The sequence below is a fragment of the Sciurus vulgaris genome (assembly GCF_902686455.1).
Source record: "Sciurus vulgaris genome assembly, chromosome: 4".
In the NCBI taxonomy this organism is placed as follows: Eukaryota; Metazoa; Chordata; class Mammalia; order Rodentia; family Sciuridae; genus Sciurus; species Sciurus vulgaris.
In genome coordinates this window covers 99,687,025-99,703,804 of record NC_136464.1, presented here as the reverse complement: position 1 = coordinate 99,703,804, position 16,780 = coordinate 99,687,025, and the positions used below count along the sequence as shown (strand labels likewise).

Below are 16,780 nucleotides of genomic sequence, written 5' to 3'. Positions count from 1 at the left end.
CAGAGTCTCAAGAACGATGTTGAATAGAAGTGGTGAAAGAGGGCATCCCTGCCTTGTTCCAGTTCCTAGGGGGAATGCTTTCAGTTTTTCACCATTTAGAATGATATTAGCCATGGGCTTAGCATAAATGGCCTTTACAATATTAAGGAATGTTCCCACTATCCCTATTTTTTCCAGTGTTTTGAGCATGAAGGGGTGCTGTATTTTATCAAATGCTTTTTCAATGCAGAGATTTTTTAAAGTACTTACTGTACCATTCAGTGACTATCTGCTACATGTCTTGGTGTCTCAGCATGAATGAATTAAGAATTGGGAAGTTTTTCTTCTCAAGGAACTAGTTTTTTTTCTTCATAAAATAATAAAGATTATATAACTAACTCTTTAGGTACAAGGCAATTCAGGGCAAAAATTACAGTTCAATGAGAATATGTAGTATATGAATTTAGGTATTTTCTCTTTTTCTTTAACCTGATTGTTATTATTGCTGTAATACTTCACGTTATCACTGAAGTTGGCATCAAATCTACTGTGTAACAAGATGAGAAATCAATGAATATTTTCTACAAAGCTAATTTACAATTGACATATATAATATCAAGATAACATTTTAAAATTAAAAGTAGCATTAAAAATCATTTGTAATCAGCATCAGTAAGACTATTAATGTTCTATTTTCATAAACTCTAAAAGTACTGTTTCAACCTCAAAACATCATATATGAAAATGCAGTTAAAATCCCTTGCCTATAAAATACCAGTTTATGAACTCTGAAAATTCAATAAGCCAAAATTTATTCTCAAAATTTCATAAAACTTGGGATATTCTGTTTATCACTGAAGATAATTCAGTATTCCTATTTAAATCTATGAATAATTGAATTCTATAAAAATACATATTTACACAGTCAAATTTTCTGATTCTATAAAAAAGTTAAACACGTATCAGAAAACAGGTGACATTTTTGTATTCAATTACTACAGCAAATATAATTTTATATTAAAACTAAAATATAAGATCTTATGCCTTCAAGTTATAAAATGTAACATCACTTACATTCAACATTTTCAGGAAATTTTCTGTGAATATCTTTGTATGTATCTAATGCTTTTTGGTAGTTACCTATAAATCAAAAATATAATACATTAGCAAATTATACAAACCAATAGGATTTGGCAAAATATTTTATAATCCAATATGTCTGCACACCTTAATGGTTTGGTAGAAAGCCTTCATATTTGTCACAGGCTATACGTATTCTTACTAAAGCTTTTTGGAGAAAAATGTACAGATAAAATAAATTTGAGAAGGGCTAGAGCAGAAGCGCATGGGTAATGGTTAGAACTTATTTCACTTCTTAAAATAAATATTTTAGTGGTTAAAATTAAGATCCATTCAATTTATGAAAAAAGGATTTTTCCAGATGAACTGATACATTTAAAAATAATTTGTGATAAACTAATAGTAATTTCAATGTCATTGTTTAGTAGGAAAAGATAATTTTTTAAAAACATTAAAATGTTTACTGAAAGCATTTTGTTTCATAATAAAAAATGTGATTTCATGTAGCAGTAATAAGTAGGAAAAATGAGTTTAGGTCAAAGATCTTTCCTAAAATCTCAGGAAACAAGTTAAAAATTTCTCTGGGATTTTTTGCTATGTAAGTGGGATGGCTATTCTGATTTTTGAAAAGTTGTTGTGAGACCTAAATGAAATAGGGATAGGAGACATGAAGCTATAGCAAATTCTTAATAAATGTATGCTGTTTCTTCTAACTTGTACTTCATGAGCTCATTTTGTACACTTCCCATGACTGATACCGAAATGAACCCAGGCAACTGGAAACTCACACTGATATAAATAAAATGTATAGTACAGTCAAACTATATATCCAGTAGGATTATTGTAAAGTTATAGATCAAGCCACTAAATAATTAGAGGACTACACTGAGTGTGTATAAAACATTTTCTGGTGCCATTCTGAAGGTGCTCAAAGATAAAGACACCTCCACAACACTTTCACAATTTGTGTTTCCCTTGGATTGAAGACTCTTTTTTCCTAGGTCATTTTTATGTTCTACAAGAGCGATTATAAATTTGTTAACATTGATCTCCTAGCTTAATCTCTGATATTTTAAGTAAAATAATTCACTTTAGTCAGTTTAAAATTATTGTCATTTCTATTCTTCAGGACAAGCGTCATCAGCACAGAATGTAATAAAAGCAGTAGCAGAAAATACAAATTGGGATATCTAGTGATCTTAGGTATTAAGAAATATATAGTACCAGTTCTGAGTTTTCCTCAGGCTTTTCAGGAGTGAGATACTTTCCTATTATAAACTGGGTGAACACACAGGGCACTAAGAATCATGTAAATAGAAAATGGAAATACAATCTAAAAAGAATCCCGGGTTTGGGCTGTAGCTCAGTGGCAAGCGCTTGCCTAGCATGTGTTAAGCACTGGGCTCAATCTTTAGCATTGCATAAAAATAAATAAACAAAGACATTCTGTCCATCTACAACTACAAAAACTTTTTAAAAATATATAAAAAGAATCCGCATTTTCTGTGGCTAACTCATGAAAATGATTACATGTCATTTTGAGAACTAATTCATTTTTAAGACAGGTATTAGAATACATGATTAATATCTACTTTATGGGGGCTGGGAAGTGCTCAGTGACAGAGCACATGCTTTAACATGCACAAGGTACTGCACTCAACCCCCAGTACTGCAAAAAAAGACAATACTCACTTTGTAATATGCAGTAGTTATTGTGTTTTTCATATAATGCTTTAATTATGTATAGCTATTTTAAAAGTTAGTGTTTTAATAAACATGCAACTTGAACACATTTTTTAATATGCATAATTAACTGAAAGAAGGAAAGCAAATAATAAGAAATGAATAAAGTCAAAACATTTACCACTTCTTCTAAAACAACTAGCTACCATCAGCTGCCATTTCACTTGTGTAGGCCTACAAAAGAAATAAATTAGTTGAAATTAGAGATGAAACAAAAATAACTTGAGATGTTCAGTTTTATAAAGCTTTATATCTATACTTTCAATTACTTTTTGACCTTGTTATCTGATCACTGTTACTGAAAATAGCAGATATATAATTTCTTTCATTAAAACCTGTTTATTTACTTAGGACATCTAAATTTAAGTCTTTCAAAGTTCATTTAGTTCAAGCTTTATTTAGATATTCTTATGAGAACCACTTAACCTAGTTAAAAAACATTGCATTGTTTAAACATGATCATCACTTTTGCCATAATCTTTAACCATAACATTTAAGCTTGCAAATTTAATACCCAAGTGGCAATTTTTGATCTTACATTTGAATATCAAGCTTAAACCTAAAGAGAGAGCAAAGGAGGAAGGAGGGCATGGAGAAGTACTAGGGATTGAAATCAACCAAAATTACACTATATTCATGTATGAATATATCATAATGCATCTCTATATATAATTATAAATCACTAATTAAAAAATAATTAACAGAAGGAAGACCAGTAGAATTGAGTAAGGGGATCAGGGGGAGGGAGGATGAGGGAGAAAGGAGGGTATTAGGGTATGAGATTGATCAAATTATGTAATGTGCATGTACAAATATGGTAAAATGAATCTCACTAGTAGGTATAATTATAATGCACCAATAAAATAAAAACAAAAAAGAAAATACTATTTTCCCCTTAAAAAGGAATCAATTTTTTTCCTAAAATAAATACCTACAATCAGGATTTCTAAAGACAACTGTTAAAAATACCTAAGAATGAAGAGATTTTAAGAATTAAAAGCCCAGGAAACACTTTAATGCTCCTTTCACTTTTTTGAATATGCATCTACTTACCTGATGGCTTCAAAGACAGCTTCATTCCCTACTCAATTTGATGGCAAACTTACCAGCTTTGGACTCAGATAAATCTGGGTTTAAATCACAGCACTGCTTCTTGGGCAAATTATTTAACTTCAAACCCACTGCCTACACACCCACCTACTGTGATCTAAATAAAATACACATCTAACCATATTACTTCCCTCCTTAAAATCTGTCACCTCCTCCACCCACATGTTAAATCCAAGATTCTAACCCAATTTATCTACTTTCTAGTCTTTTTCTGCCTCTTCAACTCGTCTTCTACCTTGCCTTACCTAACGTTTCAGGCCACTGAAAAACCAAGCAGGAGCATGGAATACATTTGCTAGACTCTTGGTCTTTGCATACAACATCATCTCTATTTGGAGGCTTATTCTAACCTCTACATTCTTTCCTGACAGGATGAATTTGACTGTTTTATGTATTCCCAAAACACTCTAAAATCTCTCAGCAATGCGTTAATCATACTTTTTTATTATTGTGTGTATTCCGAATGCAATTCTGACTTCTAACACTTAACTTTTTCATGTTTTTGAACCTTAAATTAATTAAATTATACAGCATGCATGCTTTTATAAATAGCTGAATTATTAAAAATACAATTCACATATCACACAAAGTATACAATGCAATGGTTTTAGTATGTTCCATTAACTTTTCAAAATTATGATAACTATATACAATATAAAATTTGCAATTTTAACCATGTTTAGGTGTACAGTGGCATTAATTACATTCACAATGGTGTGCAAACACCACTCCTATCAATTTCCAAAACTCCCCCCTCTCCCCCCGGGTACTGGAAATTGAACCCAGGGGTGCTTTACCACTGAGCTATATCCTCAGTCCTTTTAATTTTTAAATTTGAGACAGGGTCTCATTAAGTTGCTGGGGCTCACCTCAAACTTGGGATCTTCCTCCTGCCTCAGTCTCCCAAGTTGCTGAGATTACAGGTATTTGCAACCATGCCCAGCTCGAAAACACTTTTTTGACATGAAACAAACTTTGCAATGACTAAGCAGTAACTCTTCATCCTCCTCCTCCCAGTCCCTGGTCATCTCAAATCTCCTTTCTGTGTCTGTGAATTTACCCATTTTAGACACTTCATACAAGTGAAATCATACAGTATTATTTCTTTTGTGTGGCTTCATTTACTTAGCACAATATTTTTAAGGTCCTTCCACATGTGGTATATATCAGAGTGTCCTTCCTTTTTACGGTAGGATAATATTCCATTGCACATGTATATCACACATTTTGCTTACTGTTGCATGGTGGGTTTTTCCATGTTTTGACTACTGTGAATGATGCTGCTTTGCAATATGTATTTGAGTCTCAAATTTTTTACTTTTCTGTATGTACTTTGGAATAAAATTTCTGGATCATATGGTAATTTTAAGTTTATCTTTTTGAGGAACTGCCAAACTGTTCTCCCGAAAACATCATTTTACACTAGCAATGAACAAAGGTTTCAATTTTTCCCCATCCTCCTCAACACTTATTTTCTTTTTGATAATGCTATCCTAAAAGGTATGAGGTAGTATCTCATTGTGGTTTTGATATGCATTTCCCAAATCATTCATGGTGGTAAGCATCTTTTCATATGCTTATTGGCATCTGTATACTTTCTTCCGAGAAATGTCTATTTCAAACCCTGTGCTCATGTTTGAAATATTTTTGTTGTTGTTGAATTGTAGGATTTCTTTATTATTTTGCATATTAACCCCTTATCAGGTATATGATTTATAATATGTTTCCCACTCTGTAGGGTGTCTTAATTCTTTATTAAAAAGAATTTTTACAAGTTTGATGAAGTCAAATTCATCTACTTCTTGTACCCAAGAAATCAATGCCAAACTTAATACCATGAACATTTTCCACCATGATTTTCTTGTAAGAGTTTTATAGTTTTCGCTTTACGTTTAGGTCATTAGTTCACTTTCAGTTAATTTTTGTATATAGTATAAGGAATGGGTCTAATTTCATTCCTTTTTTGTTTGTTTGTTTTGGTACCAAGGCTTGAACCTAGGGATGCTCAATTACTAAGCCACATATCCAGTTCTTTTTATTTTGAGACAGGGTCTCACTAAGTTGTTTAGGGTCTGCTAAATTGCTGAGGCTGGCTTTGAAGTTGTGATCCTCCTGTTGCAACCTCCTGAGTCTCTGGGATTACAGACATGTGCCACCCCACCCAGTCCTAATTTCATTCTTTTGAAGATGAAAATCTGGTTTTCCAAGCACTTTCTCTTGAAAGACTGTCCTTTCTTCATTGAATGCTCTTGACACTTTGGTTGAAAATCAATTTACCATATATGAAGGTTATTTCTGGGCTCTAGATTCTACTCTGTTGGTCTATAAGTCTATCCTTTTGCCAGTAACACACTGTTTTCATTACTGTAGCATGGAGGAAAATTTTGGAATCAGGAACTATGAGTCCTCCAACATAGTTTCTTTATAAATTGTTTTGTCTACTTAAATACCATGCAATTCTATGTAATTATCAGCATGGATTTTCTGTTTCTGCAAAACAACAACAACAACAAAACAAAAATGAAAAAGCAACATTGGAATTTTGATATTGATTGTATTGAATCTAAGATTGCCTTGAGTAGTATTGTCATCTTAATGATATTAACTCTTCCAATCCACACACACAGGTGTCTTTCCATTTATTCATGTCTTTCTTTCAAGAATGTTCTATAGATTTCAGTGTCTCTCAACCTTCATGGTTACATTAATTCTTTTTGATGTTATTTTAAATGGAATTATTTTTTCAGTTTCTTTTCTGGATTATCCATTGCAAGGGTACAGAAATACCCTTGTGTGAATTTGTGTGACTTTATATCCTGCAATTTTGTTGACTTATTAGGTCTATTTTTTGTATTTTTGTGAATTCCTTTGGAATTTCTACATATACGATTACATCTGTAATCAGGGATAATTTTTCTTCATCCTTATCAATTTTGACACCTTTTATTATTTTTCCAACTTATAATGAATTCATCTACATTTTCTTTAACTGGAAATGTCTTAATTTCTCCTTCATTCTTGGAGAACGGTTTTGATGGAAATAAAATTCTTTTTATCATTCCATTGTCTTCTGGTTTACAAGGTTCTGCTGATAATCTTATTTAGGATTCCTTGTATGGTTTCTTTTGCTGTTTTCAAGATTCTCTGTCTTTCAATGGTTTAATTATAATGTAGCTCACTGGAGTTTTTCTACTTAGGAGTTCACTGAGCTGCTTAGGCCTATAGATCCAAATTCTTCAAATTTGGGATGTGTTGGCCATTATTTCTTTAAATAGTCTCTCTGCTCTTCTCTCTCTTCCCCTTCTGCAGCTTCCAGATATACTGCATATACTAGTCTGCCTGATAAGTGTTGTATGATAATAATCATACTAAATATTAAAGAACATTCTCTAATTCTTTGCAATAGGATTACATTAAATGGACCAGTTAGGGCTATGATTTCTTAAAGCTTTATGACATATTTATAGAAATAAAGAAAATACAATCATATAGGCTTAAACTAATTATAAAAAAATGCCATATTACTAAGAACTACAAAAACATAAAAGATACAACAAAGTGAGAAGTTTCTCCAGTAAAACAAACAAAAACATAATAGGAAATTCAATTTAATTCAACTGTATGCCAAGTACTTTATAATGTGCAAAGAACTATGAGACATAAGAACATTCCCTGCAGGAATGCAGCAGCGCATGCCTGTAATCCCAGTGGCTTGGTTTGGGAGGCTGAGACAGGAGGATCAGGAGTTCAAAGCCAGCCTCAGTAACTTAATGAGGCCCTAAGCAACTCAGCAAGATCCTGTCTCAAAATACAAAACAAAAAGGGCTGGAGAATGTGACTAAGAAGTGGTTAAGTGGCCCTGGATTCAATCCCCTGTATCTTAAAACAAACAAAACAAAACAAAAAACAAAACAAAACAAAACATCCCTTCAACTCCAGAAAAGTTAATTATTTTTTAGAGATGAAATGTATATAACAAAGACAGCATATAAAAAATAGTAAGTGTGTGTCAATTAAAAACAAAAAATAAATTTAAAAAAGGATTTAGCACATGAAAAAAGAAATTAAGATATCTGGTACAGAGAACAAGTGCTCAGAAAGACGAGAGGTAATGTGACTTATATTGAACGTCACTGAGGAAGAAAGTAAAAATAGGTGCAAGTGAGAGTAAAATTATAGGAAAGTAGGAAGAAGAAAATGTTAGGGGAATTTCTAGAAAAGGTTTGTATTTTCAGTGAAATTGAAGGATTAAAAAAAGGAGAGGAACTAAAGATATCTGAGAAGAAAACAGGAGAAGGGGAAACGCTGAGTATATTAGTTTTAATTCAAATCTTAGGCAATATCAGTTCTAGGACTAAGACAGTGATTTTACATTTATCATTTATAAATAAGTAATACTAAAAAAAAATGAAAAAAATAAGTAATACTTGTTCACTGAGATATAAATTTTTTAAAAAAAACCCTAAAGTTCCTTACAGAAGGTATTTTTAAAATTCTATGCAAAGGAAAATATATTTGCCACAATAAAGACCAAATAAAATACAAGAAAATGAAAATAATTCATGAATGTTTATTAACAACTTATTTTGAATTTACTGGATCTATGAGATACCAATTTTCTAGGGCTAAAAAAATTTTAACATGAACCATTAACTAAACATAAAACCTTAATATAGTTACTTACTGTATAAGAGAAGCTCTTTCAAAGTATTGAATGGCTTTTTCACAAAACTGAGTATCAACGTAGTAGGCTCCAAGCCATTCAATTACTTCAATATTAGAAGGGAAACACCTATATGACTGGAGAAAGATATGGAATGTGAAAATAAAACTTCAGTAGCAACATAACCTACTTTTTGAATACTTTACCACTGTGTAATTTCGTAGACAAAAAGTTTAAGCTGTCATAAGTACTTCACAAGTTTGGAAATACAAACTAGACAAGATTCAGAAAACTTCTAAATGCATTCTCAATTATCTATAAATATCTTTTAGATATACTGATATATGATGAGTGATATTAAATACTTAAAGGAATAAAAAAAGGATACAAACATGCTTTAACTTAAAAATGAATCTGTACTTCGTCATTTTTAAATTATAATTAAAAATCTTTACCATTTTTCTAGTCATCCCACTCCTCAGCATATATCCAAAGAATCTAAAATCAGCATACTACAGTGATACAGCCACATTAATGTTTATAGCAGCATAATTCACAATAGCTAAGCTATAGAACCAACCTAGGTGCCCTTCAACAGATGCATGGATAAAGAAAATGTAGTATAATACAAACTAGAACTCAGCCATAAAAAAGACTTACTTTATGACATTTGCCAGTAAATGGATGAACCTGAAGACTGTCATGCTAAGTGAAATAAGCCAATCCCAAAAAACCAAAGGTTGCTGATATGTGGTAGCTAAACCACAATGGGGTGGGGGGAGGAGAGTTCAGTTGATTAGACAATCAAGAATACTTATTTTAAATAAACTCATTATTCATTTAAAAACTAATAAGCTTTTCTAAATCTTAAAAGCCTACAGCCTTTAAAATTCATAAAATGTTAAAAATAATAGAAGGAAAGTAAGATACACACATACCTCATAGTAATATTGGAATGCTTGGGACTTATCTCCTTCACTATCATATAGTTCTCCTAGTTTAGACAAAGCTTTAGAATCAGTGGGAACAACACTGATCAGTTGCATTAGCCATTCAATAGCTTGATTTGGATCTTCCATTAATTCATATCTTGGGCAGCATCAGTTAAGGGTAATATAATTTTTCTAAATTCATTAATCAATACGCAAAACTGAACACAATATTATAATACAAACATTTCTCAGTCTACATTAATGTGTTATTTTAAATTGTTTACTCTAGATTTCTTCAAGAATGGAGATGGAAAATGGAACAGTACTATACTCTTGCTTTTCTTTTTACTTCATTTCTTTCTTTCTTTTTTTTTTTTTTTTTGCGGTACTGGGGTTTGAACTCAGGGCCTTGTCCTTGCGAGGCAAGCACTCTACCAGCTAAGCTATCTCCCCAGCCCTTTTTACTTCATTTCTAGCAGAAATATTCAAAGCATTATATAAACTGTGTCCTTAAAAAATATCTGAATGTTCAATTATTCTATTCCTCATAATGAAAAAATTGCTTTTATGTATTTTTCCTGGGAGTTTTGCCTAACTAGATTTAAACTAAAGGACAGGAAATTCTTTCTTTATAGCATCCTTTAATGCCTAGTAAATCTTCTGCATATATTCAAATAATCTGCTCATACCAATACTTACAATATTTACTTACTATTTATATTTGATGTCTTGAAATGAAAATATTTTATTTCAAAGTTTAATTTAAAAAGAAGGGTTTTGTGTGTGTGCACATGCAAATGCATATGTGTTTTGTTTTTGAGATGAGGTCTAAATTTTTTACTAAAATTTAAAAAATCTCTATCAAAAATATAGCAGATAATACTTAAAATTATTCATGGTATACTTCACAATATACTTTTTTTTCTAAACTATTTACATGAAATTTATATCAAGATAATAGTAAAACCTACCTAAGATGTTACTCTTCTCAATGCTGTGGTCAAATCTTAGTAAAATGAGGGAATTTACCATTAAGCTCTAATAAATAAGTAAATAAATAAATAAAATAAATAAAATGAGGAACTTAAAGTGCTTTTCAAATAGTGTGAATGGCATTAAAAACGTGAACAAATTTCTGCTTTTCTGTTAGTGGGGGGGAAAACACAGAAAAACAAAGAAAGCTAAAAGTTGTAAAAGAAACTGACATGAAAGCAGCATTTTACAGTTTACCTTCCCCAAAGTTCTAAATGTAATACTGGCACACGCAATTCATAGTCAACAAATGACTACTGAATGAATTGAAATGATTAAGTTCATACAAAGTACTGCATAATTTAGAGGAAAAAGGTCTTTGGAGAGTTATATTTATCATATTTACCTGTTAGCTAAAATAAATACATCATCCAAACTCAATCAATAGTACTAATCAGTAATGAATAATATTTTCCTTAACTAGTAAGTTATTGCTTCAATGATACCCTACGAGACTAAGAATGAATATAATGTTTCTTAAGTATCTACTTTCAATGAACAGCTTATATGTACTCAAATGTTGTATTTCTAAAAATTAACAAATGATAGTTTAAATTTTTAATTCTGCTTAGAGTGCAAATGATTTTTTAACAAAATTACTCACAATATTTTCATCACATTATCTGCTAGATTATCATCATCACTTACTTAAAATATTATCCTCATCAATTACCTCAAAGGTTAAACTCATTCACCATTGTAATCACCAATTGAGTGAGTTAACAACTGTCCTTAAGTTTTACAAAGTAAGATACACATTTTGCTATCTGATAAAGAACTTGGGCGCTGTTCGTAGAATTGCATGAAGTTTCAGGGAAACAATCCAAAGCCTCATCTAGTCGGTTTAGCTTCTTGTAAGTAAGGGCCTTAAAAAAAAGAAAGGAAAATCTATAAGCATATTATTAGCCTAAATTTACTAAAAATAACAGATTGAATTTTTAAATGTATGTAAATACTCATCCATAAGAGAAAATGAAGATGAACGGAGGATTTCTAAAGAGAATAGTAGTGGGTGGGGATTCTCCATAGGGACATCAAACATGTTACACAGCTTCAGTAATTTTTAAAGTGTAATGGGGTGGGGGGTGGCATCAACAGAAAAACTGATTGAAAGAATATATAGTTCATAAATTTATTCAGCTATAGTGGGGCTGGGGTTGTAGCTCAGTGGTAGAGTGCTTGCCTAACATGTATGAGGGAGGCACTAGGTTCGATTCTCAGCACCACATATAAATAAATTAAAATAAAAGTCCATTGACAACTAAAAAAAATTTACTCAGTTATAGAATTTAGTTAATGGGCAATTAAAAATCAGTAGGAAGGAAGGAACCAGTAATAAATGACGCCAGGACAACTGATTATAAAAGAAGAAAAAATATATAGATTCTTATTTCATTAAAAAAATTCAAAGTTTATTTTGAAACTACACAGAAAAAAACAAAGCTGTGAGAATATGAAAAGAAAATACAGATTGAGCATCCCTTATTTGCAAATCCAATACCCCAAATGCTCCAAAATCTGAATGCTCCAAATGTTCTGAGCTCCAACATGATATCACAAGTGGAAAATTCTACACTTGACCTCATATGAGGTGGGCATAAAAACATAGGAACACTAAAAATATCATACAACATTCCTCCAGGTTATATGAATAAGGTGTATATAAAATAAAAATGAATTTCATGCTTAGACTTGGTCTCATCCCCAAGATCTCTCATTATGTATATGCAAGCATTCCAAATCCAAAAAAGTCAAATCCAAAACATCTCTGGTCCTACGCATCTGAAATAAGGGATGCTCAGCCTGTAGGGAAAACAAGGACTTCAAAAAGCAGTGAACAAAAACATCCACTTTAAAAAGTCAAAACTGATTATATTAATTAATAATAGAAAATTTCTGTTTTAACAAAGAAATTATAAAGTCAAAAGTAGACAAATGAGGGTTGGGGGTATGGCTTAGTAGCGAAGTGCTTGCCTAACATGTGTAAAGCCTTGAATATGATCCCTTGCACTGGAAAAAGAAAATAATGAGTAGGGAAAACAGTAAAAATTTATAAAGCAAATAAACAAGCATCTATCTAGGCAAGTAAGCTCTTGCATGAAGGCCTTTGCTGTTTTCTTCCCTGTGTCAGTAATGCTCTTTCCAGGTACCAAATGTCACCACCCTCTGTCCCTTCCAAAATGATTTGTTACTTTTCAGTGAGGCTCTCTTCTGACTCCTTCTAAAATTGCTACTATTCTCCAAGGCTGGCTACGGGTCTTCCTTCCTCCTTTCAGTGGGAGACTGAAGAGCCTCCTCTGGGAACAAAGATGCAACTGACTGATAAGCATGTCCCCAATTAAACAGACCAGACAGTTTGCACTGAGTGAGTATCAGTCCATCATTCTCTCTCACAGATTCAGACTCCACTCAGCTTTTAGTTGCAAACTGCTAAACACCAAGAGACAGCCCAAGAGCATCAGACATCTGAAGAGTCACAACATGAAAAAAGATAATAAAAGAAAAAAACAAACGAACAGACAAAAAATATGGATGCAAGCAGAAGCAAACTTTAAAAGAAACTTCAATAATAAACCAAGAGACAGCCAGTATTATGCAGACACGTTAGTTTGCAACACTGCAAACTCACCCAGGAGCAATGATACCTATTTCAGGCAACCTCTGAAAGCAGGGAAGGGAATGAGATGGTGGTGAGCCTTCAGTCTTGCAATATTTTATTCCTTAAAAAAAAACTAAAGTAAATATAGCAAATTGTTAGGCTGGGGATATAGCTCAGTTGATAGAGTGCTTGCCTCACAAGCATAAGGCCCTGGGTTCAATCCCCAACACCACCAAAAAAAAAAAAAAAAAAAAAAAAAAAAGAAAGAAAGAATACAGCAAAATGTTAAAATATGTTAAACTGGGGTGGTGGGTACCATGAGCATGAGCATTTTTTTTCTAAGTGCTTTTTTTTATATTGAAATTATTTATAATTTAAAAGGAAGAAAATTAGATTCTTTTTTAAAAAGTTTTTAGTTATAGATGGACACATACCTTTAATTAATTAATTGATTTACTTTTATATGGTGCTGAATATCCAACCCAGTGCCTCACATGTGCTAGGCAAGTGCTCTACCACTGAGCTACCCAAAATGAGATTACTACCTATTTGTTTGGAAATGTTAAAAAGAATTATATTATCCAGTATCAACAAGAATTTGGGGAAGTAGTCTTACATGCTGTGGTAGAACAGAAATTGAAGAAGCTTTTTTGGGTGGTAGTGACAGCATCCACCCAAATTTTATATATGCACGGCTTTGGAATCATTTTATATTGAGAATAATCTGTAATCTGAGAGGCGAGGATTTTTTCAACTTTTTTGTTGAAAGGAAGTCAACTCCTAACGAGTTGGTAAAAAGAAAACCAAAAACCAAACAAACAAACAAAAACCCTGAAAAAATAATGTAAAAAGCAATTTCAGCCTTGTTTCTGGTTTCACTTACCAATATTATAAAGGGCTTCAGTACAAGAAGAATCATTTCTTAGAGCCTCTTTATAGAATTCAGCTGCCTTCTCATAATCCCCATTTGCAAAAACTGTATTCCCTTTATTAGTAAGAGCTGATGGGTTATATCTATCAGAGTTCACAGCTAAATCTGCATAGCTGCTGGCTTGTGCAAAATCATTTTCCTAAATAAAGTATAAAAGATATACAAATTGAGTTTCATCAAATAACTTTTTAAATTGTTCTGAGATTACAGAAATCATAGTTTTAGAAATTATAGATAACAATGAACAGAAACAAGGATTTTAAATATCTTGGTTTTGATAGGCTATTTCTACAAAAGATTTTTATTTGTCAAGTTCAACCACCCAAGTGTCTTATGACTGACTTCTTCAGTCTCATGGTTTGAATAACAACACTATTTATATGTAGGTGGTTCCATGTTCAACGCCCAAATTCCATGTCCTCATTTGTTGCAGGGCTCCCCTTCCTACCTGAAGCACTGAAATAGCTGGAAAGGCATCCCTGTCCTCCCTGCCCCTGCACACTGGCTGCGTCACCCACAAGGCCTCTGTACTGCTAGCAATCTCTTATTTCTCTCCCTCTTCACTGCCAAATGCTTGATCAGGACCTTGCCATCACTCACATGAGCCATGAGAACACCCCTCCCTCCCTCTCTCTCTTTCTCTCTTTTTGCAGTTTCAGGGGTTGAACCCAGGAGTATTCTACCTTTGAGTTATGTCTTCAGTTCCTTTTAAAATTTTATTTTGAAATAGAGTCTCATTACCCAGACTACCCTCAAATTCTTGATTCTCTTGCCCCCTCTGAGTAGCTTGGATTATAGGCATGCACTGGGTCTGGCAGAATCTATTTTTAAGTAGTGTGGTAGCCTGTGCCAGGTCAGGCTCTTCCCTGTCTGGCTCTTGCCTAGACTTAGTTATTAGAAGAATTTGTATGGCATCTGGAATACAGAACTAACACAGCTAGGGGGCTTTATTCTCTGAAGGATGTTTTCTTGTCACTATTTGCAGGACGGATGTAGAATCACCCATGAGTGCTAGTCTACCCTCACTGACCTCCACTCCATGTAAAATTCTTTCCAAGTGTGCTCTCCCTGATCTGTGGCAAGACTTCCCTGTAGAACTCCAGGAGGTAGCTGTGCAGAAGCCACATCTTCCAAAAGACATTCCCCAGAATGGTCCCAGGTCCTGCTGTGGCACCTGGGTGTCATGGCTATTCGCCAACTGAAGATGATTCCTCCTCAGATCCCCAACCTCCTCTGCACCTCACCATCAAGGCTCCTGCACAACTGTGGAAGATCCAGTGCCCATATCCCTTTTCTCCTAACACTTACAATGACTGTTCCCCACTGAACTGTTAAAAAATTTAGATAGAACTTACATAGCGTGAAATTAATCAGAGCATAAAAATGTTCAAGTATGTGGCATTTAGTACATTCACAAAGTTGTGTCACTATCACCAGTGTCTACTTCCAGAATATTTTTCTCACCCTCTAAAGAAACCCTATACCCATCAGTAGTCTCTCTCCATTCTTCCTACCTCCCTATATCCTGGTAACCATTAATCTGTTTTCTATCTTTGTGCCTATACCAGAATTTGATAAAAATGGAATCATGGGATATGTGGTCTTTTGTGTCTGGTTTCTTTCACTAGGCATGATATTTTTAAGGTTCTCATAGCATATATCAGTAGTTTGTTCTTTTTAATGGCTAACATTTCATTGTGTGAATATACCTTATTTTGTTTATCTCTTCATTGCTGATATAAACTGGTACTTACAACTCTGACTGATATAAACTGGTACCTACAAGTAGGTGCTGCTGTCATAAAAACTAAAACACACAACACTGTCTTGCACTAGGCAGCAGGCAGAATTTAGAAAAGATGTGAAAGGCTGTTGTAGGGGAATGGAGAGAGAAATGAACTAGAACCTAGAAAGTCAGAAACTGTTATCAGAGGTTGTGTAAAGGGCAATTCATGTTTACAGTTGTGAAATAACTGACGAAACTGGCACATATTGGAGATTTCTAGGCAGGATGTTGAAATTGCCAATGAACCTGTTTTTAACTGGGGATGACAAGGCAGAGGAAGAAAGAGGCAAGCTAAAGACAGAACTATTCAGTCTGCAGGCAGAATTTAGAAGAAATACAGAAGCAGCAAGACTTTCTGAGTTGAAACATAAAATTATTTCACGTCTCTCTTGGTGGCAAAAAATTCTCACCATAGGAAATAGATGTAGGGTAGGATCAATTCAAGAGCAAGGTTGTAACACCTTCCATAAAGAACTCAGAAAGATTTAGGGTACTGCCTGTAGACTTTCTTAGGAAAAAAAGAAAAAAGAAAAAAGAAAAAGGCTTCTAAGACCTCAGGGCTCTATTCCATAGCTTTTACACTTAAGAAAAAAGGGTTTTGTCTTGAAAGGAATTATGAATGTGGCTTTTAGGTCATGAAATTAAACTCCAATGAGACTTACAGAAAACCCTCCAAGTTTTTAAGGGAGTCGACTGACAAAAATGTTGCTAACTTGAAGTAAAAGGACAGATCCAGTACAAAATGAAGGTAGGCCTATGGGCCCCAAATTTCTCTGGATGGAAAGCAGGGTTGAGAAAGTTCACCAGCTGAAATACAGGCTATTTCTTCTGTAAAGGGAGGATGCTCCCAGAGGACAGAGCCACTGAGCCACAGTGGACAAGAGACTAGGGAACCATTCCCTAGTCTGGGATAGCTGGGTCCTAA

General features: G+C 33.3%; 2 protein-coding genes across 2 annotated transcripts in view; both read right to left on the bottom strand.

The window, feature by feature from the left end:
• The window catches only part of LOC306660550 (intraflagellar transport protein 88 homolog), a 160,384-nt gene that overhangs the window by 81,965 nt on the left and 61,639 nt on the right, over positions 1 to 16,780 (bottom strand).
• LOC306660545 (intraflagellar transport protein 88-like) lies at positions 991 to 11,005 on the bottom strand. The gene is made up of 4 exons (XM_079138885.1): positions 9,514 to 11,005; positions 8,597 to 8,712; positions 2,924 to 2,976; positions 991 to 1,119 (listed from the first exon to the last, which is right to left on the bottom strand). Exons 1-4 carry the CDS (start codon positions 9,652 to 9,654, stop codon positions 1,046 to 1,048), a joined length of 384 nt encoding a protein of 127 aa, XP_078995011.1. The 5' UTR covers positions 9,655 to 11,005; the 3' UTR covers positions 991 to 1,045.

Coding starts and splice junctions, on each gene's coding strand:
- LOC306660545 (XM_079138885.1), bottom strand. CDS start 9,654: ATGGAAGATCCAAATCAAGCTATTGAATGGCTAATGCAACTGATCAGT. Junction 8,713..9,513: donor CATTCCAATATTACTATGAG/GTATGTGTGTAT, acceptor ATCTTTCTCCAG/TCATATAGGTGTTTCCCTTC. Junction 2,977..8,596: donor GAAAGAGCTTCTCTTATACA/GTAAGTAACTAT, acceptor TTTCTTTTGTAG/GCCTACACAAGTGAAATGGC.